This window comes from Balaenoptera physalus, assembly GCF_965194825.1.
Source record: "Balaenoptera physalus genome assembly, chromosome: 1".
In the NCBI taxonomy this organism is placed as follows: Eukaryota; Metazoa; Chordata; class Mammalia; order Artiodactyla; family Balaenopteridae; genus Balaenoptera; species Balaenoptera physalus.
Genome location: NC_138882.1, coordinates 26,456,779 through 26,470,480, shown reverse-complemented (window position 1 = coordinate 26,470,480; position 13,702 = coordinate 26,456,779). Strand labels below are relative to the sequence as shown.

At 35.6% G+C, this 13,702-nt stretch overlaps 1 protein-coding gene, 1 long non-coding RNA gene and 1 pseudogene across 4 annotated transcripts in view; 2 read left to right on the top strand and 1 right to left on the bottom strand.

The window, feature by feature from the left end:
- SMYD3 (SET and MYND domain containing 3) overlaps window positions 1-13,702 on the bottom strand; it is a 711,581-nt gene that overhangs the window by 510,075 nt on the left and 187,804 nt on the right. For both annotated transcript variants that reach the window (XM_082470901.1, XM_082470902.1), the window contains exons 3-5: window positions 6,316-6,423; window positions 4,671-4,728; window positions 2,572-2,708 (exon numbers count right to left, since the gene is read on the bottom strand). In XM_082470901.1, coding sequence (XP_082327027.1) covers window positions 2,572-2,708; window positions 4,671-4,728; window positions 6,316-6,423 — 303 coding nt within the window. The remainder of the gene's footprint in view (window positions 1-2,571; window positions 2,709-4,670; window positions 4,729-6,315; window positions 6,424-13,702) is intronic.
- The window catches only part of LOC309665180, a 160,950-nt gene that overhangs the window by 26,254 nt on the left and 120,994 nt on the right, over window positions 1-13,702 (top strand). The gene's annotated exons all lie outside the window — the stretch shown is intronic.
- LOC309664889 (heterogeneous nuclear ribonucleoprotein A3 pseudogene) lies at window positions 9,616-11,192 on the top strand (annotated as a pseudogene). Its single transcript has one exon. The product of its transcript is annotated as a heterogeneous nuclear ribonucleoprotein A3 pseudogene (transcript).

Sequence of the window (13,702 nt, the reverse complement as noted above, 5' to 3'; positions counted from 1 at the left end):
AGCCAAAACACAAGCTTCGCATGTCTAATACCTGCACAGAACCTGAATGAACATAAATGAGTGGGAGGAAAAGCAAAACATAAAACAGGCTTTTCTTTTTGAGGCCAGGTAAAGCCAGCTTTCTTTGAAGCGTGAATTATAAAGTTAGTTCCTTAAGGTGAGAAAGGCAGGTCAGCATAGAACCACTACTGACAGTCTGCACGTGTAGGAGCAGCAAAAGAAAGCAGCACTCTCTGAAGTGCCCATTTCTTCTCTTTGATTAATTCTATGCCAGTAAGATGGGGCGGGGGCAGTAGATAGGGATAAAATTCCCTGTCCAGCATTCTCCACCCACTTGCAACGTATTTGTCATGATCTGCGTCATCACACACTTGCAAAGTTATAAGCTCAGGGGCTCATCCCTAAGCTTTGCAGGACACTGATTAGCTTAATTTAAGACTATTCTATTCTTTTAAAAAAATGAAGGACAGGGAGAGGTAGGGGAGGAGGAGGGGAGAAGGAGGAGAGTTTTCTCTTTTAAGGACAAATGTATAAGCAGAAAAATAACTACAATCTATAAAATATAAACAAAACTTTTATAAGGAAGTACAGGAGCCATGGGTTAATGCTGCTTTCCTCTGATTATTAACCTATATTTTAAGGCAGAAATAACAGCTCTGAGTCCAATTCCCCCATACACTACAAAAATGTATATGTTTTACTTTTGTAGCAATAACAAATATAAGTATGTGGGGAGAAGGAAAGCACATTATTAAAATTTTGTCTGCTTAATCATAATGACAGAATTTCCCTCTACACAGCACAGAGAAAAGTTCATTGTAAGATACATGAGATTAAAATTATTTTAAAAGAAACAAGAGAAATAAGATAGTAATTTACAATTTACACTAAGCAATGAAAGTATTTTTAAATAGTTATTATGAACACTAATAACTCCAGTAATTAGCACTTGAACATTTTTCAACAATAGGAAACACTAGAAATGAAGTTACAGTCATCATAAGGTATATTTTTATCTTTCAGTAGGTGTTACGTTGTATAGCATGTAACATCAAAAGAGCTTGTGTGCACTGTATACACAGCGTTACTATAGGTTGTAATTTTCAGAAGCATATGAAATAAACATGAGAAACTTCTCAGATGCATTATAAACAACACTTACATTTTGAAATCAATTTTAACTAATAGACAAACCAGAATGTAATGCTAAGATGATATCAGAAAATCGTAAGAGCATACCCTAAAGAATAAAACTGCATTTGGGAAAAACAAGAATAAATCTGTAGCAATCACACTAATCACATTTAAATTCTTAGAAAATAAGCAGATTATAAAACATACTTTAAAAATATTCACAAGATAAATATATCATTGGATGTGTGAATATAAATTGTAAAATTGACAAAATCACCCTCAAATGTAAAATTTTACTTATTATTAAAAATATGATCAGTATTTAAACAAATCCAAACACATAATATGAGAAAGTAAGGATGGCAAATACATGATAATAACAAAGGATATACTGGCTCTTTTGTCCCTATCCCAGGGTAGATATCAAGAATCAATCAGGGACTTCCCTGGTGGAGCACTGGTTAAGAATCCGCCTGCCAATGCAGGGGACATGGGTTTGAGCCCTGGTCTGGGAAGATCCCACATGCTGCAGAGCAACTAAGCCTGTGTGCCGCAACTACTGAGCCGGTGCTCTAGAGCCCGTGAGCCACAACTACTGAGCCCATGTGCCACAACTACTGAAGCCCACACACCTAGAGCCCGTGCTCCGCAACAAGAGAAGCCACTGCAATGAGAAGCCCGCGCACCACAACAAAGAGTAACCCCCGCTCGCTGCAACTAGAGAAAGCCGCGCACAGCAACAAAGACCCAACACAGCCAAAAATAAATAAATGAATAAATAAATTAAAAAAGAAAAAGAAAAAGAATCAATCAGTGCATTCTTTCTCTCTGGGCCCAAACAAACCCTCAGAATCAGTTCCAAAAAGAGCACTCAGGTACCCATTACCAAGAGACCACAATGAAATATTAAATTATACCTATTTTCTATCCCTAATCTAAGATTTTCGTGACTTAAAACATTTAAACAAATGTTTTGGCAATTTGGGCAATTATTTTAAAATCAGAAATGGTTATATTTTCATATTATTTAAAATTCACTTAATCAAGAAATGGATTCCAATAATTTCTTTCACTTCAAGGAAGTTTCCATTGCTGAAACAACCACCACAAAACTAAATGGACTCAATGGCAAACTTAAATCCATTCATAAAAAATAATGGAATATATTACTTTCTTTTGAGAAAAGAAAGCACACTCTTTTGAGGGTGTGCTTTGACAGCTGACAATGAACATACTTGGGCCATTAGTAAGAATACTGATAAAGCAGAAAAAATAATACTCTTTTCAATATAAGCAATACATTCTCCCATTCTCTACTCAGTAAAGCAGGGGACTGATAAAGGCATGAAATGTCCTGTATTTTCACGGATCAACAACGAAATAAGGAGTAAAGGGTTGACTTATGGCATTAGCAAAGATACCAAAGTTAACACTTACTTTTGCAAAGGCTTCAAAAATGTCAAAGGAAGGTGGCAGCTGAGAAGCATCCTGTATTTCCTCTCTCATGAAATGTTGAAATGTCAATGCAAGTTGCCTGAGGCCCTCTTTCTTATCTTCAGTCAGTTTGTTAATATCTTTTTTAAAGAGAAAATAAATAGTACAATCACACAGTGAACTTTCAATGGATAATTTTCAGGTATTCAATGGTAGCTGTTAAGGCAGATATTTCCTACCCTAGATTACATTCTGACAGAGATCAAATGCATCTTTTTATTTTTTGACAACTACAAATCATTATCATACGTTATCAATCAAATTCTGCTAAACGTTATCTACAAAATAAGATCAAACACCTAGCAAAACAAAATAAATACACACACAGATGAAAAAACATTAAAACCAAAATCAGTAATGATGTGTGTTAGTAGATTTTCTACATCCTCCTGCACACATGTTCAAACCACCATAAATGCTTATTTAGTTAGTGAATTTAAGTAGACTTTTCCATGAAACAATTTACAACCAGGTCATAACTAACTGATAAACAGTATCATCTCAAAGACAAAAAAAACAGAAAGCAAGAACTGAAAAGTTCAGTTAAATTAAGCTCAAATTGGTGAAATTGGTCAAGTAGAAAGTACCTCAAGAAAAAAACATGAATCAACCAAAGAAATCTCATTTTCAAGTTCTTTTCAGGTTGAATAAACAAGATATGATACTGCTTCAACCCAAACAGAAGGAGAAAGTTCCAAAGCCAATATCACCCCTTTAAAAACTCAGTTTCATTTACACCACAAAGGGGTGTGAAGACTAAGAGTGCACAGTTCAATTAATAACGTTTGAGAGCACTTCACTTAAGGCAGCGTGTATGACACTGCTACTTAGCAGGGCTAATGTTCATAGTAAAACTCACTGCAAGAGATGTTATTTACCTAGCAGTAATATAAGAAGAAAAAAATGACTAGTTCCCTATTAAAACTTGAAAAGATAGATCAAGATGAAACTACAGCGTAACTCTGTTGCTCATGTCAGGTCTACATATTTTCTTTAAATTACTTGTTCAACAGAACAAATTAACCCAATGATTCCTTAAATAATAATTTATTATCATTGGCACTTAGGATTCCATAACCATAAATCTGTACTAGATGATTTTATTTGTCTCCATCCAGAAATATTAAACTGTGTAGCACATTTACTCCATGAGCTCTTGCTACTTTTGACTTAAAAGTCATTTACAGTTTCAATGAAGAGGATCTGTGATCTGTGCCAGTAGAAAGAAACAGAAACCCTACGTTCACTTAACACTCAGATTTGCAAGGCCTCTCAGTGTTAAGGAGGTTGTCCACCGCCGTGGTAGTTCAGGAGAAGAACAACGCTCAGCGCTGTCAGAGAGCCTAAGTGATCGGTACTTTCTACTTTCCTTATTATCTAAATGTTCCCTGGAGCCCCCATTCACATTACTGTTCCCTAACATCAAAAAGAAACCAAGAGGGCTTCCCTGGTGGCGCAGTGGTTGAGAATCTGCCTGCTAATGCAGGGGACACGCGTTCGAGCCCTGGCCTGGGAAGATCCCACATGCCGCGGAGCAACTAGGCCCGTGAGCCAAACTACTGAGCCTGCGCGTCTGGAGCCTGTGCTCCGCAACAAGAGAGGCCACGATAGTGAGAGGCCCGCGCACCGCAATGAAGAGTGGCCCCCGCTTGCCGCAACTAGAGAAAGCCCTAGCACAGAAACGAAGACCCAACACAGCAATCAATCAATCAATAAATCTTTAAAAAAAAAAAAAGAAACCAAGAGTGGGAAGAAGGGAAAGAGGAGAGAAAAACAGAAGTAAAATTTATTCTGTCAGCTGGACAAAGGGTTATACTCCCCTCGCTGCCTAACCTGGACACCTCTATGGCACCTCACAAACTCCTCTAGGGCCAAAGCTACCCTGGAATAAACTAAAAAAGCTAATGTGTCTATATAAAAGCATGAAAAGGTTTGCTGCCTCACATAATAAAGAGACAGAAAAACAAAGCTTAAAAAAAAAAAAAAGGCAGCTCAGCAAATAAATGACAGAACTTTTAAGATGCTGATAGAGAATCACTTACTTGACTCCAGATCATAAAATGAGTAAAGTTTCTCCGATTCAGAGGGTGTTTCTTCCATCTATGAAGAAAGGGGGAAAACACCAAAAACAATTTCAAGTGCTCCAATATATAAATGAATATGTTTGCATATCTTTAAATATTCAAATGCAAGTCCGTTAAAAAAATAATTTTCTATATTATCCTTCTCATCATTCTTAGAGTTAAATTATTCAATCAGTCACAACTTTAAAATCTGTGTTGCAAACTGACCCACCAATTTAATTTCCAAACACAAAATTCTTTTACAAGAAGTTTCCATTCTTTTCTTTTTTTCCCCAATTCTACCACAGACTTGTATCACTGTAAGGGTTTTACTACTAATTATTATAGAAAAGCAAAGATGGATGAATAAAAATAAGAGTTTATTACAAACTGTGCAACCTTGGGCACGCTACTTAAACTTGAGGTGTCAATTTCCTTATGTGAAACACAGGAGTAATAATAGCACTGAGTTGTTGTGGGATGAAATAAGGTATATCATGTAAAGCAATTAGCACAGGGCCTAGAAACAGTAAGTGCTCAACAGAAAGTAGCTATCATTACAGTTACTTTCTATTAGATTTTGATTCCATAGGTTGGGGTGAAGACTGAGAACTAGAGCCCTGGGTGATTCTGAAGCAACCCATTTCTGCTCTAACAGTGGTTCTCTATCTTTTCAATACTAATAAAGTAAAAAAAAAGTTCAGACTCAAATATATTATTATTATACTTTTAATATCCAGTGATTAAAGAAACGCATAATGACAAAGTTGCTCTGAGTTTATTAAAGCTTTGAAATAAATTTGTGTATTTTAGTTCAACACAATATGTACATTTAAAAATAGTAGTAAGTAAATGTGACAGATGTTGTATATTCAGTCCAAAGACAATGCCAATTTGGTATTCTAAATCCATTTTTTTTAGTACAGATGTAGTTGATATACAACATTGCATCAGTTTTAGGTATATACTTTTACATTCCTAAATTCCTCTATGAAATTTTATTGCCAAAAGAAGTTAACAGACAACAGGACACAAGAGAGCTGAAGCCTGCAATAAAGAGATATTCATTCTAAAGCCTGGCAAAAAAAAAACAAAACCCAAAACTGGAAGGTGTCGCCAGAGGGGGATTTCAGGGAATCCACTAGCTGCTCTGGCAGAGTAGGGAAAGGGACTGGAGAAACAATTTCAGTGAATGTTGGCTTAAAAAAAAAGAAAAGAAAAAAAGATAAGTACCCTTCCTTGTAAGATTAATTATCATCTAATTAAAATCTCACTTGAAGAGGCAACCAAAAAAATTATATACTTGCCCTGTGCATTAGTTCTCAGTAGAAAAGTAATAAAGGCAATGTAACAGGCATCACTAACATCTCATGCCCCAAACTTAGGACTTTATGTTTCTATTCACAGGAGATCACACACAGGGCCTTCAAAGAGGGGCGGTGCACTTCATCACTGCTGTGATTAATAGGAAAACAACAAGTCTTGTCTTAAGACACTCCCTGGAATAATCCACCTTCTACCTTAACATGGATTTAAATTCAGTCTTAAATATGAATAATACATGCAATTGCAAGTGCTTATGTTAAATTAAAACCCAAGCATATTTCACAAGTTTTATACTCACAAGTTTAAAAACAACTCTGCCAAGAAGTCGGACAGAGTCGGGAGGATATCTGGGTTTGCAGCTTTTAAGGCATTTGCATTCTCGCTTGTGGTCCTGCCAAGCTTTTTTCTGTTAAGACAAGAGTGAGAAGGGCATATAAGACATAAAAATTTAACTTTCATTTACACTGGTTTTGAATGTTGTGAGTCATCAACATTAATTTCAACAGCCTAAATATAACTGCAAATAGAAAATGAAAGCAATATTCTAATACTATTAATGATCCAGGATTCAGTATGCAATTACCAGGCATGGACATCAAGAACCTCCATTTCACCTCTGTCCTTCAATTTGTCCCTTGGTTATTACCTAACTGGTAGAGTCCAAAGAAAGAATCATTATGTCTTTCTTAATAATTTATAAGATAGCCTTTTAGGTGATTAAATAGGATTCAGTAATAGACAGTGATTTTGAATACAAAAAGAAAATATCACTCCAAATTAGAAAATAAAACACATGGTTCAAAAAAATCAAAACAGGGCAGATAGCTTTCTGAATTTCTGTGCTATTATAGTAAGTATAGAAATATCAAGAGGGCTAACATAAAAAATAGAAAACCTTTTTTTTTTTTAAGACAAGATTAGCTAAAATGACCAAATGTCATTTTTACCCAGGACCATCTTGGTTTCTTTATGGTATACTGGCCTAATTATTAATAGTGTCCCTTTCCATTCTGAAAAGTGTGGTTTGGATGATAAATTATATAGTCACTTTTCCCAGGCTCCTAGCCATGTGCTAGTGGGGCTGAAGAGACCACAGAGCCAGTCACCCATCTCGCAACACTAGGAATAAGAGGACTAAATGGATGGACATTATCCTTGAGTCCGGCGTCAGAAATGCCATGACTCCCTTTACATGGGATTACTTCTATATGGAAGTAAAATCCAGAGTATCCAATATTTAACCCTGGCAAGTGGAAGACAGCTAAACCAAATATCTAGTATGTTCTTTTCCAAATGAGAGTTGGAAGTTCAATCACTCCCAAATTCTGGACCTATAAAATCCCCATAGAAGAGGTTTCTCTTTTCCACTTACAGCACAACATGCAGCACAACCAAAATAGTAGCTGCAGCTACTTTGAAACTATGACTCAGATTCAACTTCAAGACAGCATTTTGCTCAGAAAGACTGCCTGGGTCAGGTTGCTGGGTGAAGGTGTGGTCTGTCTGCTGCTATTTCCTTGTAAACCAAATCTTGGAGACATTGTTTACAAGGGGTACTTCTTTTATCAACTCTATTCACAGTTGCCTCATTTCATTCCTTCATATCCACTATGGCAATGCTCTTAATGTGATTTTTTTTTTTTTTTAGTATTTATACTTTACTCATTTCTAAATAAAACTGAGTTGCTTTCAAAGTAAAGATGAGTATGAAATAAGGTTGTAAAATTAGAAACAGAAAATGTAAAAATTATGAAAAAAAAAAGTCCTCTAGCATTTACTTAGCATTCTACAATGTTAGACACATGACTAAGCAATTAAAAGATATTTCATTTGATTTTCACAATAATCCAAATGGTAGATATTGTCATCCTTATATTAAAGATGAAAAAAGTAAGGCTCAAGAGCTGGGATCTAACTACCAAGCTACATAAATGCAAAGGGGGAGAGTATAAATTCTTAGTCAGCTAAACAGGAGAGCTAAGTAATTATCGTGCTTGTGTGCAACAATTATTTGAGCTGCCTCACAGGCAAGGCAAAAAGAAAGCATAATGGCTTAGGTAATTCTTATCTGACATAAGAGAAAAACACATAGCTTTACCAAGTATTAAATCACAGGAGGAATTTATTCCAAGAATGCTAATCAGCAAACTGGACAATGTCTTTGACAATAGTTCACAACACAATGGGCTTTCATAGAGCTACTTTAAGGTCAGTAGAATATAACTCAGTGAAAGAAAAGGTTTCTATTGTTCAGGGGGCTAGTCTTGGATTAACAATCAGCAAGTACCAATGTGTTGTAAGAGCCCTAAAATAAATATGGTTACATTGCCAAATAAGTTTGAAAAACACTTCATATTGTAGACCCTGCTTAGAGATTTGAAATATATTTAGCTTACTAGAAGTTCTAAAATGCTGTATTTAAGAGACTTGTATAAATAAGTTAACACAGTTTCCCATGACTGTTATTTGCCATCCTTTGGGAAGTTAGGTTGGTATATACTGACTCAAATATACCTATACACTTTCTTTCCTTCAGCTCGTCTTTGAATGAGGGTGACTTAAGCAGACAAATTCACGATCATTCTCACTGACAGGAAACTAGAGCGTGGACGTTTTTGATTACTGATTGAAGGGTGAACCATAGTTTTGGTGGAAGAATTTTCATTTGGTATTGAAAGTAAGTGTCTACCTGAAAAAGAATTGTACCTAGTAGAATAAGGCTGAGATAATGGATCAAATGATCTTAAGAGCAGATTTTAATTGATACTTAACTATAAGGGATCATCTATAACTCTCTTGTTAAAACCTCTAGTTTTGAGCAGCTCAACCTCCTGGAAGTTTACCAGGGAAAAGGAACTACAACATGTACCCAAGGTAATGAATCAATTGATCTGTTAGATGACATTATTTAGAGTGAAACTTCCAAATTTTAGAAAACTCTTGTCAAAAATGACTTTATTTCTTTAAGATAATTAAAATTGAGCTCTTATTTCTCAACAGTAATTAGAAAGTAGACAATATGTTTCTTTAGGCTATTCCTCCATCACTGCATGAAAACATCAGACATACTTACCTTCCCACTTGCTTCAGCAAAAAAAGATGTTCATTCTTCATCTAAAAGCCAAATCAGATCTATATAAATATGGAAAGTAATCATTCCACTTGAAACTGGCCTGTAATAGTGTCAACTTTACAGCCTACTTCGTTTCTTACCATGATAGTAAAAACCATGTTTTTAAAACATTAATTGTTAGGGTCGCATCTTACCATAAGGCTTACTAATAGAAGCATACCACAGAAAAGGTTTACAAAGTAAGCAACTGCATTTGACCTTGAAGCAAAGCTTCACAATCATACAAAAACAATAGGCATTATCTTCACTCTACAAACTTTAACCTTGGTCAAGACCTCAAGGGACACATTATATATCCACCACTTTCTCAAAGTTAACCCCTTGACTTAACTTTTTCCTATTTTCTTCTATTACTGCAAATACAGGATGTAATGAAGATTTTGTTCACAGTACTGACTGCAATGTTTTCTGTTCTCATAGTTGAAAATTAACGATGATGTACAATAAGCACAAATTGGAAATATTTTGCATTAAGAAACAAAGACAGGTCCGGTCTCAAAATGGAGGTAAAACCGCCGCCCGGTCGCCCCCAGCCCGACTCCGGCCGTCGCCGCCGCCGCTGGGGGGAGGAGGGCCATGATCCAAAGGAACCAGAACAGTTGAGAAAACTGTTTATTGGTGGTCTGAGCTTTGAAACTACAGGTGATAGCTTAAGAGAACATTTTGAGAAATGGGGCACACTTACAGATTGTGTGGTGATGAGAGACCCCCAAACAAAACGTTCCAGGGGCTTTGGTTTTGTGACTTACTCTTGTGTTGAAGAGGTGGATGCAGCAATGTGTGCTTGACCACACAAGGTTGATGGGCGTGTAGTGGAACCAAAGAGAGCTGTTTCTAGAGAGGATTCTGTAAAGCCTGGTGCCCATCTAACAGTGAAGAAAATTTTTGTTGGTGGTATTAAAGAAGATACAGAAGAATGTAATTTGAGAGACTACTTTGAAAAGTATGGCAAGATTGAAACCATAGAAGTTATGGAAGAAAGGCAGAGTGGAAAAAAGAGAGGATTTGCTTTTGTAACTTTTGATGATCATGATACAGTTGATAAAATTGTTGTTCAGAAATACCACACTATTAATGGGCATAATTGTGAAGTGAAAAAGGCCCTTTCTAAACAAGAAATGCAATCTGCTGGATCACAAAGAGGTCGTGGAGGTGGATCTGGCAACTTTATGGGTCGTGGAGGAAACTTTGGAGGTGGTGGAGGTAACTTTGGCCGTGGTGGAAACTTTGGTGGAAGAGGAGGCTATGGTGGTGGAGGTGGTGGCAGCAGAGGTAGTTATGGAGGAGGTGATGGTGGATATAATGGATTTGGAGACGACAGTGGTAACTATGGCGGTGGTCCTGGTTACAGTAGTAGAGGAGGCTGTGGTGGTGGTGGACCAGGATATGGAAACCAAGGTGGAGGATATGGTGGCAGTGTGGGGGGGGGGGTATGATGGTTACAGTGAAGGAGGAAATTTTGGAGGTAACTATGGTGGTGGTGGGAGCTATAATGATTTTGGAAATTATAGTGGATGACAGCAGTCAAATTATGGACCCATGAAGGGGGGCAGTTTTGGTGGAAGAAGCTCGGGAAGTCCCTATGGTGGTGGTTATGGATCTGATGGTGGAGGTGGTGGATATGGTAGCAGAAGGTTCTAAAAACTCAGAAGAAAAGGGCTACAGTTCTTAGCAGGAGAGAGAGCGAGGAGGTGTCAGGAAAGCTGCAGGTTACTTTGAGACAGTCGTCCCGAATGCATTAGAGGAACTGTAAAAATCTGCCACAGAAGGAACGATGATCCTTAGTCAGAAAAGTTACTGCAGCTTAAACAGGAAACCCTTCTTGCTCAGGACTGTCCTAGCCACAGTTTGCAAAAAGTGCAGCTATTGATTAATGCAATGGAGTGTCAATTAGATGTACATTCCTGAGGTCTTTTATCTGTTGTAGCTTTGTCTTTGTCTTTTTCTTTTCATTACATCAGGTATATTGCCCTGTAAATTGTGGTAGTGGTACCAGGAATAAAAAATTAAGGAATTTTTAACTTTTCAAAAAAAAAAAAGAAACAAAGACAATGGGAGACAAGCATTTTAGATGGGGAAATAAAAAGAAATTAAGATGCCTTTGATTCAATTCTTTGATGTCAATTTGATTCAATGTATAAGTACATGTATGGCTCAAAAACAACTTCAGATTCTATACATTTTAGTATGTTTTACAGTATTTATATTGATTTGGAACATAAACTGATTAACTAAACCCAGCGGTTTCCAATGGGAGTAATCCTAATCTTGGGAGTTGTTTGGGAATTTTATGGGGGTGTTTCTGTTTGTCACAATGCTTGGGGAGCACTATGGGCAGCCACTGGCCAGGAACCAGAGATGCTAGACATCCTGTGTAGGATACTTCCATAGAATAAAAGAACTGTTCCAAATCCAGGAGGACATTTAAATGTCCAATCAGACGTTCTATAAAGGTGACAAACTTGTTTATAATTATCTGAGCCTAGAACTAAACCTCCTTTCACATATAAAAACAAAGACTTTGTTTTTACATAGCCTTAATAGCACAGAATTCTCTATGTAAATCAAGAGAAAACTGCATTTTAAGGACTTCAGCTAAAATTACTCAATATTTCATAAGGGAATATCACGGAAGCCAACACCAGTTGTAGTATTTCTGTTAACCAATAAAACACATATTCTGATCTGCATTTTGTACTTCCCTTTTCACAGTGACTCTGTATAGGTACAAGTATGTGACTTCTTAATTATGTCTTCTGTTCTAGTCACGCCTGAGCATTTACACACTAAAGTACATATTATTTTAAGTTGTCTAATGATTTTTCTCCTTTATGTTCCAGTTATGGCCATTTATATTGATATTGAATTTTGAAATATGTAACTAGGTAGATTGCATTACCTAAAAACTTTTATTTCAAGATAGTAGAGAGGACAATAAAAATAACTGTCATAGAAAGATGGAGTTGGGTCTGAGAGAGCTGAAAACCCCAGATCTAGAATAATGCTACAGTTACACACCACACACATACATAACAAAAAATATTTTTAAATAGACAGCCTAGGACACAACCCAGAGAGTCTCACAGTACTGATGACACGGAATCAGGTGTCTAAATTGTTTTTAATCACTGCAGGGAACTCCATGTGTAGCTAAGATTGAAAAACCACTAAGCTAGACAAAATTAAAAAAGGAGGTCACTATATATATACTAAATAGATTAAACAACAAAATACTATTCTACACTTATGATTAAACTGTTGCCCTACAGGAATTAACATTTTATAATACTCAGGTGTGAAAAGAGTTTCTAAAGCAGGACATAAAACCCAGAAACCATAAATGAAAAGATGTACACATTAAACTACATAAAAATAAATAACTTGTATATCAGAAGGAAGAAAACCTAATACCACAAATATGGTTGAAAGATAAAGGACAATTAGGAAAACAAAATTTTAAATATGTATGTAGATAGTGTTAAATGTCTCCAAAATACAAAGAGGTCTTATAAAATAACTAAGAAAAGGGTGAATATTTCCATAAAAATAGAAAAAAAAGTGAAGGACATGAAGAGAAAATTCATGCCTAAAAAAGAAATGCCAGTAAACAAAAACTAAAAACCAAACAAGTGATCAAAGAAATGTTAATAGAAACAAGATAACATAGGTGACCCATTAGTATAGCAAAGATAAATGAAAATATTAATTCAGAAGTTTCTAGGGTGTAGGGAAGTGGGGACTTTCTAACCTTGTCCTTGGAATTATAAGTTTCCCTAATCTTTCTGATGGGTGTTTGGTAGTAAACATCAGGATTTTCAATGTGCATTTTCCTGGCACCGAAATAATATTTATAATGCAATTAATCCTAATTTAAATGATGTACATAAATAAGCTTAAGAATGCTCATTGTAGATTTGCTAAAATACTGGAAATTGTCAATAATTTTCCAGCTTTTCCTATAAGAAAAAGCTACTTTTGTTTTTCTCTTTATACTTTCCCAATACTGTTATCTTCGACTAATATCATGTATTATATTTATAAATAAAAGCAAAACATAATTATCTTTCTTATATCTAATAACTGTGATTCGGGGAGAAGCATTTTTATATGAAAAAGAAAGCAAAATCACTGTTAATAAACAACTTCTTAACGTTTGTTTATTTTTGGAAAACCTGGTTATAACTCAAAAAATCTTTTAAATGTATTAATTTTTAAATGTTAAAAAAACGCTTCAAGGAATTCTTTTGTAATACCAATGAAATCTTTTGTAACGCAAAGACTTAGTAAACTTTTATCAATTTTTAAATATTATTTTATTTTTAGCTTTGTTTATGTCTGGTTTTCTTAAATAAGTACACTACCAACTAGGTGCAGTATGCATGTAACAGGTGTTCAATAGATATCTGATGATTTATTCTAAAATCAGTACCATTTAGGAGATATAATTTACTATATATTTACCATTGTTTATTTGAAATTAAGGCCATGCAAAAAGAAGGTCAGGAAAATCCATAGCAATTCTTGCTTTGGCAAGTCTGAGACGGTCTTGATT